Source organism: Sapajus apella, unplaced genomic scaffold (assembly GCF_009761245.1).
Source record: "Sapajus apella isolate SASKATOON/1434 unplaced genomic scaffold, GSC_monkey_1.0 scaffold106, whole genome shotgun sequence".
Taxonomy (NCBI): Eukaryota; Metazoa; Chordata; class Mammalia; order Primates; family Cebidae; genus Sapajus; species Sapajus apella.
The window spans coordinates 5,904,153-5,916,526 of record NW_022437046.1 but is presented as its reverse complement, the minus strand read 5'-3'; the positions used below and the strand labels follow the sequence as shown (position 1 = coordinate 5,916,526).

General features: G+C 52.0%; 1 protein-coding gene across 5 annotated transcripts in view; it reads right to left on the bottom strand.

Annotated features, from left to right (window-relative positions):
* MYO7A (myosin VIIA) overlaps window positions 1-12,374 on the bottom strand; it is a 90,896-nt gene that overhangs the window by 63,460 nt on the left and 15,062 nt on the right. For 3 of the 5 annotated variants that reach the window (XM_032259152.1, XM_032259150.1, XM_032259148.1), the window contains 2 exons: window positions 11,203-11,316; window positions 3,382-3,534 (listed from right to left, as the gene is read on the bottom strand). In XM_032259152.1, the coding sequence (XP_032115043.1) occupies window positions 3,382-3,534; window positions 11,203-11,316 (267 nt within the window). Of the gene's footprint in view, window positions 1-3,381; window positions 3,535-11,202; window positions 11,317-11,454; window positions 11,612-12,374 lie in introns of those variants that run through there. The other 2 variants (XM_032259151.1, XM_032259153.1) reach the window with 2 other exon arrangements.

Genomic DNA, 12,374 nt, shown 5'->3' with positions numbered 1-12,374 from the left:
TATGCCGACTGGACACCAGCCTCCCACCTCCCAGATGAAGGCTCCAGCCTCTGCTCAGCGTTTGGAGCCCTGGGTCCCCGCCAGCCCTGCCACCCATGGCGGGGACAGTCCTTGCTCTCTGGGACCATGCAGTGAGGGTTGATAAGTGTTCTCTGAGGGCCTTTCCCCATTCTGGAGTACCTGGGGCTGATGTGTGGCCCTGGAGTATTCTCTTGGGCTCCTGGGGACAGGGAAGTTGGAGGCAGGTGAGTCCAGGACAGACAGTCAGGGACAGAGCATCCATCGGCCCAAGTCTGTGAGCTGGCCATGGTAATCAGAGGAAATCCTGAGTGCATGAGCTGTGCCCAGGGTAACCCAATCCATGAAGGGACAGGCAGTTGCCATAGTTAGGGACAGGTACAGTTTCCAGGTGGGACGATGGCCCGGTTGCTTCTTCAAAGCCCTGCTCTAATCCTATCTTATCCACCAAGTCGCAGAATCATGAACACAAAGTCAAGGAAACCTCTTTGAATCCTGCAGTTCTTGAGCATGGCTCTCTTGTCCAAGAGACACTGAGAATCTAAGGTCCGGGGGCTAATAGAGCTGAGGCCCTTCCAAGTGCCACAGCTTGGTTTCCTGGCCAGGCATCCTGGACAAGAAGGCAGCTTAGGCACCTGCCTGGACCCCTACCCCATCCCTCCACAAGGTACGGCCCTGCCTCCTCCCTCTCACCCAGAAAAGAAGTCAGAAAGGTTATGGTGAGAACTTCGAATGAGGCAAAGGGTTCAGATTTGGGGGCTTTCTGGAGAACCCATAGATCCCTGAAATGATTTTCTTTGAAACCCTCCTGAAGGATATAACATCCAAGCCATCCTCTGCTGGCCGCCCATGGGTCAGTTCACCACCCTCCTAATTTTATAAACAAGATTCACTGTGCCCACAGTGTCTGAAGTTTTTCCTCTCCTCTCCCTTATGAATCCTGTTTTTGTCTTTGTTCCTCGATGCAGCTGACCTACCGACTCCCTCGCATGAGGCCCGGCTTACCTGCTCAGTGGCTGACCTGCATGCTTCATGCCCCTGAGCTATGCTGACACACTGGTCTGCAGGGGCCCTGGTGGGACACCACCCATATTACCCAGCTCCTTCCCTGAGATGGGACACTCCGCCTCCTCCTCCTCCTGATGGGAGAGTGGGCCTTGGGTTCAGGCCTCGGATTCAGGACAATGACAAAGCATTGGCTCTGGCAGTGTTCCGCAGGGAGGTGGACAGGCTCCTGCTCACCTAAGGGTCACACTGCCCTGGCCTGGGTCAGTGGCCACAGAGAACCCCAGGACCCACCAGTGGCCACTTGTCCTCCAGGGAGAGGAGCAAAAAGGGGGTTGCCAAGAAGTGGAATGCAGACACCAGTGGGTCCTTGTGAGATACAGCAGGTGGGTGTCCCTGCCCTGGGCTCCAGTTCTAGCTCCTCCCCACTGGCTAGGTGATACTGACATCTGGAGGTATCCTCCATGCTCTGCCCCTGTGAGTGCAGGTGAGGCCTGACTGAGGGACAGAGTGAGAGGGGCTTCATCAGTGCTGGAGGGCTCCTTGCAAAAGTCACTTCCTATGCCCAAACAATGGATGGCAAGAACCGACATGTAGTCTCTCCTCTAGAGCCTGACCTAGAGTCAGACAGTGGCTGAGGAACCTCTCTGGCAGCTGAGGGGCCAGAATTCCAGGGCTTCTGAGAGGAACTGGACCTCTGGCCCTGGGAGCTCCTTACTGTGATTCTTCAGTGACAACACCTGGGGCTCCCTGAGACTTTTCCAGCCTGGGCCTTGGCACCCCTTCATGGTCCTGACAACCTGAGGGACACTGTGTCTGCTGATCACTCGCCAGCATGGCCCTGCCTCCAGCATCTATTCACACAGTGCCCCCTCCTGAATGCCAACTCTACCAGCTAATCTCACCCACCTCCAGAAGCTCAACCACAACTCCTGCAGACCCCATATATCCCCCAGTAATGTCCCTATTACCAGCCTTCCCTGGGCCTGTGCTCCGAGGTAATCAGGCTGGCCCTGCCTTGGGGGTTTCCCTCCTGCTCCCTGCTGGGGGTTGCACATCCTTGGTTTCCTTTGCCCTTGGGCTGCTGGAGAATGGGGCTGGATCAGAGGCAGGCAGTGACCCCAGCACGGCACATCTCTGGGCCTGGCTAAACCTTATGGAGCCTCAGTTTCCCTGTCTGCAACTGGGCTATTGGGCTAGAGCAGCAGTTCTCAGAGTGTGGACCAAAGACCCCTAGGGGATCCAAGACCCTTGCAGGAAGTCCGCAAAGCCAACTACACATCTGAGGCCAGATTTTCTTCCTACACTTCAGCCAAAACATCACATCAGAATGGACGTGAAGCAGAGATGAGAATCCGGTTGGCTTTATTAGGCCAGACATTAAAGAGATTTCAAAAAACCTATAAAACAATGCTACTCTTCTCATCATTTTTTTTTTCATTTTGGGAAATGTAGTCATTTTTAGTAAAAATGTTGTATATATTATCTTATAAAGGATATATTACGGTTACTCTTAAAAAATTAATAAATGTTTCTAAATATCTCAGTTTTAATTTCTAATATGGTAAATATCAATAGATATAACCCAGTATACAAAAGTCCTTTGGGATCCTCAATTATTTTTAAGACTTCCTGTGACCAAAAAGTGTGAGAACCTCTAGAGTAAATGATCTCCACAGATCCTTCTTTTTTTGCTCTTCTTTGACCTCAATCTCTTGAAATCTGCTCTGTCCCGTCTGGAGAAGACGTCTTTGTCCTCTTTGAGTCTGAAGGGGGAGGAGAGTGGTGTGTGTGTGCCTCTAATATCAAGGTTTGCGGAGTGGAGGAACAGAGCATGTTCCCTCCTTTAGCACCCTCCTAAGGATATCCATCTATCCCTATCCCTATCCATCCTCTCTTGGCCCTGAGGCCTGATGGCAGGTCCCTGTCCCTTAGCAAACACCCAGCCTGTGCCTGGGCAAACACCTGTGCCTGGGCAAAGCACCAAGCCTCTCACTGACTCTGCCCTGGTCTCCCAGTGGTTTCAAGGCCTGGAGTGGCACATGAAAACTGTGTAGTACCAACCGCTCCCCTCTCCAACCACAGACTACAGAAGCCACGGCCTAAGAGGGTGAGCCCCACCCCTCCACGCCCCACCTCCCGCCAGGCGGCTGCGGGCAGGTGAGCCCCAGCAGGGGCCCCGGGGTCCAGCTGTACAGCGGGCAAAGTCTCAAGAGGCGGGGCCCCGGCAGAGACGGCGCGGCTGGAGGTGAGGTGGGCGTGGCCGGGGCGTGGTGAAGTGGGCGGGTCGGGGACGGGGGAGGGGCAGGACAGGCCGGAGGGCAGAGGGCGGAGGGCAGAGGGCGGGGCGGCACTCACGTAAATAAGGTGGTCCCGATAGCGGATGAGCAGGTTGCGCAAGATGCCCGCCTCGTTGAGGTCCCCCAGGCGGATCATGTCCTCCACGCCGTGGACCGACGTGGGGTGCATAGGCTTGATGTGTGTGGCGTTTTGCGGCGAGATCCAGTGTTCCTGCGGGGAGCCAGCGACCAACGTCAGGGCGCTCTCCCGGGGCCCAGGCTGCGCACTGCAGGGGAAGGGGCGGGGTGTGGTGGTGCAGGGCGGGATCGCGTGGTCTATGCCAACCCCGGTAAGGGCCTCGTCTATGCCAACCCCAGTAAGGGCCAAACATCATCAATTCTAACGGGGTTAAGTCTTTCAGGATGATACCAGCCACCTCCACCCTTCAAGGATGGCTCATTCTCTTAGGGGAGCCTCTTGAAAATCTAAGAGTTTGGCAGGGCAGGGATTTTGGCCCTACTTGACTGCTGTCAGTAAGAGGATGAGAGTCCCCCCAGGCCCTTTGCAGGTTGCAGTAGAAAGGGTAATAATTAGAGGTAGACAGACTTGGTCTCAAATTCAGATTCCAGTAAAAAAAAAAAAAGCCATTAAAAAGTGATATCAGATAGTGTCAAGAATACCCCAACAAGTGTATGTGGTGGAGAGTCATGGGGTAGCTGCTTGAGATGGGGTGGTCACCACCCCTCTGAGGAGGTGGCATATGAGCTGAGGCACAAAGGAAGAGAAAGAGACGACTGTAAAAAGATTGGGGGAGGGGGCGGAGGCTCCAGGCCCAGGGAACAGCAAAGCAATGCTTCAGGCTGCAAAGGCTTGGCATGTTCAAGGGAAAGCCAGAAGGCAGAGCGGTAGCCGTGGTGATGGGGTGAAGTGGACCCACCCAGGAGGTATTTCCCAGGCTTGCTGATGACCTGTGGGAGCAAAGGGTGTGAACTCTCTGGACCTGTGAGCTGAAGTGGAGGACACAGGTCATCTGCCTAGCTCTCCTACTCTGCAGTGTTCCTCAGCTGCCCTGCGGTGGCATATGGGTGAGCATCTGGGAAGTGCACTGGCTCTCAACAAACTGGCAGAGCCCTGGCTTCCTCAGAGCACTGGGAGTCTCCCCACTCCTAGAGGGTCTCCAGCACCTTTGTACAATCTCAGACTCTCAGGGAAGTGTGGCCACACGGCCCTCCCATCCCCAAATGCCAGGACCCAGTAGCCTCAGGACCTGCCTTTTGGGGGAAATGGGGACCTTTCTGCCACCTCTCAGCTCACACCCTGAGTCTTGCTGGGCAGATGTGATGCACACACCATGTCCCCCCCCACCTGCTCCTCCTCTGGGTCCCTTCTGGCATAGCCAACCCCAACAGCTGGACACTAGCACAAATCTGGATATCAGCTCCCCCCAGCACCACCCCAGTCCAACAGATCACCCAGTCCTGCCCATTCAACCCTCGAAAAGGCTCCCGAGAGAGAGCTCCAAGATGGCTGATCACTAGCAGCTCAGGATCGTAGCTCCCAGTGAGAGGGCAGAGAACGAGAGGACGCCACACTTTCAGATGAATTTTTGTTGCTCACGGACCAGGAGATTTCCAGCGGAGGAGCCCCACAGGACGCCAGCGCGACTCTTGTGGCCGACGCTGTGGTTTTGCCAGCGCCTCAGCGCAGCGGTTCTTGGTGCAGAGGAAACGGGACTGGGTCCCCTACTGGCCAACGTTTGGAGCTCTGGGAAGGAAGAGTTGCCTATGCAGCTGATCGAAGGACGGGCTCCAGAAGGAAGCCAGACCAGAGATTCCCGGGCAGAAAAGCACCATCAATCTTAACGCCGCTGTTTGGGCCGGCACAGTGGGTTGCTCAGATTCCGGCGCTGGGAATCAACAAGTTGGACGTCCACTCAGAAACCTAATTAGAAAGTCAGTAATCACAAAGACGACAGATGGATAAATTTATAACGAAGGGAAGAAACCAGACTAAAAAGGCTGAGAATACCCGAAATCAGAACGCCTCTCCCTCTACAGGGGATCACAGTTCCTCATTAGCAACGGAACACGGCCTGATGGAGAACGAGTGTGTTCCATTAACAGAAGTAAGCTTCAGAAGGTGGATGATAAGAAACTTCTGTGAGTTAAAAGAACTTGTTCTAACCCAATGCAAAGAAACGAAGAACTTTGAAAAAAGGTTTGATGAAATGCTAACGAGAATAGACAATTTAGAGAGGAATATAAGTGAATTAATGGAGCTGAAAAACACAATACAAGAACTTCGTGAAGGATGCACAAGTTTTAACAGCCAAATTGATTAAGCAGAAGAAAGGATATCAGAGGTCGAAGACCAACGTAATGAAATAAAACGAGAAGACAAGATTAGAGAAAAAAGGATAAAAAGGAATGAGCAAAGTCTCCAAGAAATATGGGACTATGTGAAAAGACCTAATCTACGTTTGATGGGTGTACCTGAATGTGACGAAGAGAATCAATCCAAGCTGGAAAATACGCTTCAGGATATTATTCAGGAAAACTTTCCCAACCTAGCAAGGCAGGACAATATTCAACTCCAGGTAATACAGAAAACACCACAAAGATATTCCTCAAAAAGACCAACCCCAAGGCACATAATCGTCAGATTCACCAGGGTTGAAATGAAGGAGAAAATACTAAGGGCAGCCAGAGAGAAAGGTCAGTTACCCACAAAGGGAAGCCTATCAGACTCACAGCAGATCTCTCAGCAGAAACCCTACAAGCCAGAAGAGAGTGGGGGCCAATATTCAACATCCTTAAAGAAAAGAACTTTCAACCCAGAATTTCATATCCAGCCAAACTAAGCTTCACAAGCGAAGGAAAAATAAAATATTTTGTGAACAAGCAAGTACTCAGAGATTTCATCACCACCAGGCCTGCTTTACAAGAGCTTCTGAAAGAACCACTACAAATAGAAAGGAACAACCAGTATCAGCCTTTCCAAAAATATACCAAAAAGTAAACAGCATCAACGCAATAAAGAATTTACATCAACTAATGGGCAAAACAGCCAGCTAGCATCAAATGGCAGTATTAAACTCACATATATTATTATTAATCTTAAATTTAAATCGACTAAATCCCCCAATCAAAAGACACAGCCAAAAGCCATCGATATGCTGCATCTAGACCCATCTCACATGCAAGGATACACGAAGACTCAAAGGGATGGAGAAAGATTTACCAACCAAATGGAGAGCAAAAATAAATAAATAAATAAAAGGCAGGAGTTGGAATTCTCGCCTCTGATGGGATGGACTTTAAAGCAACAAAGATCAAAAGAGGCAAAGAAGGACATTACATAATGGTAAAAGGATCGATGCAACAAGAAGAGCTAAGAATCTTAAATATATGTGCACCCAACACGGGAGCACCTAGATACATAAGACTTATAAAGAGACTTAGACTTCCACACAATAATAGTGAGAGACTTCAACATCAATATTAGACAGATCAATGAGACAGAAAATTAACAAAGATATCCAGGACTTGAACTCAGATCCGGAACAACTAAACTTAATAAACATTTATAGAACTCTCCACTTCAAATACACAAAATATACACTCTTATCAGTACCACATCACACCTACTCTAAAAGTGAAGTAAATCATTCCTCAATAATTGTATAGCATTTCACAGGTTTAAATGAAATATTGGTTGGCTACTTGTTTGTTATTTTCTTCCCTCCTTTCTTCCTGTCTCCGTTATTAAGCACAATTATTGGCATAAAAGAGGTTTTCAATACCCATTTTTAGACTGCATTCTAGCCTGGGCAATAAAGCAATACTCCCGTTCTCTCTCCCTCTTCCTTTTCCTCTTTCTTCCTCTCCTTCATTCTTTTTTTTTTCTTTCTTTTTCTTTTTTAAAAAAAAACTTATTGCTATTCCATAGATGCTAAACAAGATATTTCATGTTCTCTGTAATGAGGCATGAAGTAAATAACAATTTCAATGGTGATCACTTGATAAGCTATAAATCATCTTCCAATGTAAGAAGACATCCTCACTCCCCTTTATAATGTTTAAGCTAGAACACAAACAGTGTGCCTGTAAAAAAAAAAAAAAAAAAAAAAAAAAAAAAGGCGGGAAACATTCCAAATGTATAGGAGAAGAAGGGTATAAGGAATGTATGTAGCCCCTGCTGTTTTGAAGGACTCCACATGAAAAAAAAAAAAAAAGGCTGCCGAGTGGGCAGTGCCCTCTTCACCACCCTCAAGCTCACACCGTGATCGAGACCACCGTCTCTTACTGGCCCAGCCCCAGCCTCTTGCTGTCCCCACCTTACCTCCACCTCTCCCATTCAATCCCTAATCCCCTGGGCCTTTCCTCAGGCACCCTCCTGACCCTGTTGCTCTGGGGCTGTTAGCCCTTCCCTGACTCCCCTGGGCTCCTCAGTCTGGCATCAACGGCCAGCATGTGCTGGATGAAGGGACCCCCTAGCCTCCATCCCAGCTACCCCTGGTACTTCCTAATCGGAGAACATGGGTTCCATGCCCCCAGAGGCCTCCGTGACTTCACTCCACTGTCCCCTCTACCTTCTTTCTCCTCAGCCTTTGAGGCTTGGCTCAGAGGTTTCCCAGTTTCTGAAGCCTCCCCTGAGAGTACTGGCCACCCTCACATGCTCCACCTGTGTGGTCACCCTGCCCCCAGGGCCACACCTCAGGCCACGGTGCCTCACACAGGGGCTGGGCAGGGAGCCTCTGATGGGACAGAGGCTGGCTGGTGACTGCAGGGGACCAGGTCTGAATGAGAGGCAGAAGTCATTCATGGAGAGATCCCAGAGGTCCCCCATTCCAGCCCCCTCACTTCACAGGAGAAAACAGGCTCAGAGGAGGGTGGCAGCCTGCCCAGGCCCTCAGGGAGATCAGGGGCTGTGTTGGGCAGAGTCCCCCACCCCATTTCCCTGACACTCCACGGCACTTCTGGACCAGCAGTGCTTTAGCACACGGCAGGCTCTCACACAGCCTCCCCAGGATAAGAGGGCAGGTGCTGACGTCGGGAAACCTGCCTGGACTTTCCAGTCCCGTGTGGAACATTCCTCCCTCCCAGGCACCCTATTTCTTATACAAGCTGATCCCATTGGAAAATCTCCCCCCCGCTCACCATCCCAGCTCCCTGCCTCTATCCTAGACCCCAGTGTGGACAGGAGGGGACAGAGCACCTGGGCAGGCCGTCTGCCGTCTCCACTTGACCCCAGCCTCAGGTCCCCACATCCATCCCCATGACAGTTCAGCACACAGGTGGACAGTGCTCAGCCATGGCATGACCCCAGACCTGGAGCATATCAGTTTACCCTCCTGAGCCTCCACGCCCTGAGTTGTGAAATGGGAATGAGAGCAAGGATCCCTTCTTCCCAGGGGTGTCGCAAGGATTGATGGATGTGATCACCACCACCCTTTGTTGACAGCTTCCTCTTGCTGCATCTGTAGAGCACTGGTGCCCGGTACATGCTCAGCCAGTGCTGGCCATTGTCACTCTACTGCCTTTTGATTTACACTTGCTCCTCCAACATCCCTAACAGAGAATCACTGACCCCATTTAACAGTGATGAGTCAGACTCAAGAGGTAAAATGACTTGCCCAGTTAGGAGGCAGAGCTGTGCTGCTCCCACTGCTTCCTGCATGGGAAGACTCCCAACAGAGGCCAGCACCCTGCAGGTCAAGGTCCACAGGCACCTACCAGGGGCCAAAGTGTAACCAGGGCAGTAGCTGAGGCCTGGCCCTGAAGGAATGCCAGCAACTGGGGGAGGGAAACACGGTCAATTCGGGGACCAGGGATGCCTTTGGGAAAGAGTTGCCCTGGGATTGAGCAGGGAGAACGTGCTCCCTAGAGGAAGGGAAGGAGGGGTGTGTCTGGGAACAGAAATGGCTCAGACAAAGGCAAGACACTGGGGTTCCAGTAGGGACTGGAACCATAACCTTTCATTCATCACTCAGTGAATCTTTACCAAGAGCCTTCCCAGGGCAGACCCTTCGATGAACTCTGGGGAACCAGATGGGACTGGTCTGGTCTCTGCTCTCAAGTTGCTGGGAGTCTGTGGGCGGACAGAGGGGTAAGAGATGACAGACTGGAGTGGGGAGGAGGGGATAAAATGGGGGTGGGAAAGGCGTGTAAAGGAGGAGTCTGGAAGCGCTGGGGGTCCAATGCCACGAATGCAAACTCCAGCCTCCCGAACTGTCCCTGCCAGCCTGTCATGCCCACCCCTCCTGCAGCTCCTACTCTCAGGGCCTGGGTGGGGGAGAAGCGGGAGGGGAGCTTTGGGATTCGGTGACACAGAGTTATGGGACACCATCTGACATGCAACATGACCCAGGTGAAACTTAAGCCTGCAGACAGAGTCCCTGGTCCCCACCCTGGGGTCTCTGGGCAGGTTCACAGGTCGTCTGTGTTGCCAGCCAGGCTCTGCCTCCCCTTCTATGGCTGCACCCTCCCAGAAGCTTCCTAGAGGGTCCTAGAACTGGAGCCTCCAGAAGGATACAAGCCCAGGGGCCAAAAAGGTGGTTAGCAGAACCTGAGCCCCAAAGTCGCCACTGAGATAACACTGACAAGGGAAACTCATGTATAGAAGACAGAGGTCCTGGGTTCTAATCCCAGCACCATCACTTACTAGCTGTGTGACTGGCTCCGTGGTCCCTCTGTGTGCCTCAGTTTCCTCATGGGATAACAGTTTTTTCCCTCCCTGTCTTCCACAGATGACATGAGAGTCCCAAGACAGAACTTGGGTCAGAGGGCCTTGCAAACCTTGGGCGGGAGTGCACCTGAGGGCTGCAGGGATATCTGGGATGCTCCTGCCCACTCCACGTCGAGTACCTGGCCTCGAGGGTCCCGAGCCCTCCCCTCTTCCCCAACAGACCCTTGGTTTCAAGTCCCTGCACCCTCTTTCTCTTGACTCTCCTCCCTCAGTCCAGGAGGCTAAGACAGGGACTCAGTCCAATTCTATGTCCCAGCCCCTGGCACACCACTGGGCACAGCCCACATTATGGCAGAGCTGAATCTCCCCAGCTTCTCCATATCCCTGCTAAGCTGCACCTGCATGCTCTGCACCCCATCTGCATAGCCCCAGTGCCACACACACATGCACGCATGCTCAGAGGCCCCAGGGTTTCCCCTAAGGGCCCTCACATGAACCAGCCACCTTCTCCAGGGCAGGTCCCTGACTTCAGACCTCCCCTTCCCTCCCAGAGGCTCCACCATCACTGCCAAACAAACTTACACTTCTGGGATTCCTTTCCTTCTGGGCCACAGATAAAGGGTTAATCTGTGAGATCAATTTCTGGGGCAGTGTCAAGGTGCATGGTGGATTCATGTGATGCTGGTAACCCGGCACAGCAAGGCTGTGGGCATTCATTTAACTTTCAGATTAGCGCTAACTTCACTGAGGTATTCTACATGTGTGATCTCACTTAAAGGTCAACAGCTCTGTGAGATATTTATTATTACCCTCATTTTACAAAGAGGAAACTGAGGCTCAGAAGGGAAGGAGACTTGGCGAAGGTTGCACAGCTAACTTGGACGAGATAGGATTTGAATGCAGTCCATCTGCCCCCAAAGCACCCCTGTGTCTGAGGAGTTCCTAGACTGCACTCCAACCCACCATACACATCTCTAACACCAGGCAGAGTGTACTGAGGTGTTTATGGAAACAGAACAGGTAGCCTGAGGCAGGCAGGGGGATTCCCTTTTGCTGGGGTGGTGAGGAATCATGGAAGGGGGCATCTGAGAGGCAGAAGTGGGGCCACAGGCACTGCGTCCAACTCCTTGAGATCATTTCCCTGCCTCAAGGCATCTGTCAGCCCGTATCTTACCCCAAGGCATGGGTGGGAGGAAGGAGGAGACTACTCACATTGCCTTCATCGTCCACCACCTGGATCTGCCCAGAGTCGCAGAGCTTCACCACTGCTCCGATGGGCACATCAAACTCCTGCCCCGATCTCAGGTCCATCCACACATAGTCCCCCTGTGGGCAAGAGAGAATCCCAGGCCAGGTGAGCATGGAGGGATCGGAGCCCCTTCCAGGCAGCCCTATATTCCTCTGCTACCACCAGAGGCTCTGGGCCAACCACAGAACGGAGAAGAGAAGGGGACTCAGACTTACTAGAAGCCTTCTGGAGGAGGGCAGGCCTTGGGCTGGGCATTTATGCAACGTCATCAATCCCTCCTCTAGAGCAGCCATGTTCCCATTTTACAGATGAGTTAGCAGAAGCTCAGAGAAAGCCAAGGCCTCTCGAAGCCCAGCTCTTCTACAGCCTACATGTGTATGACAGATTCACCGGGGTATAGGCAGAAATGCCAGACCACTCAAACCATGTCCTGCCTGTGTAACATGAGGTGACACCAGAGGGCACCCAGACTGTGGGTAAATGTTGCAGCCTCCTTCACCTCCAGGGCCGATTTTCATCATCATCATGATAATGGGTTCCTCACAGGGACACCACTCCATGCTGGGCCCTAGATAAGAGTTCAGCCATGTTGTCTTCTGGCATGTGGGGAGAGCCCTGGCTTTTGTGTCCCCTGCAGCATCTGGCCCAGGGCCTGGGTCTACTCACTCAGTAAGGGTTCATGAGAGCCAAACGTAAAACCCCAAGTCAGAGAAATGGACTGAGAACAACCACGTTCAGCACTGATGGATTCAACAAACATGTATTGACTACCTACTGAGTACAAAGCACTGATTAATCTAAATGCTGGGGGTGAGCCATGATTATGGAGTCTACATTCTAGTTAGAGGTGACAAACAACTGAGCAAATAGATCAGCACGATCACTTTGGATACCGGTGAGTGCTGTCAAGGGAACAAAAAAGCCAATGGTGGAGAATGATGGAGCCAACCAACCTAGACCCAGTAGCCAATAAGCCGCTCCATGGAGGGAATCTCTGAGCTGACGCCTGAAGGGTGACGAGCCGCCAGCCTAGAGAAAAGCAGGGGACAGTAATCCCAGCATAGGCAGCAGCACGTGCAAAGGCCCTGCGGCAGGGAGGAACAGCCAGGAGGCAGGGCCTGATGAGTGAGAGGGA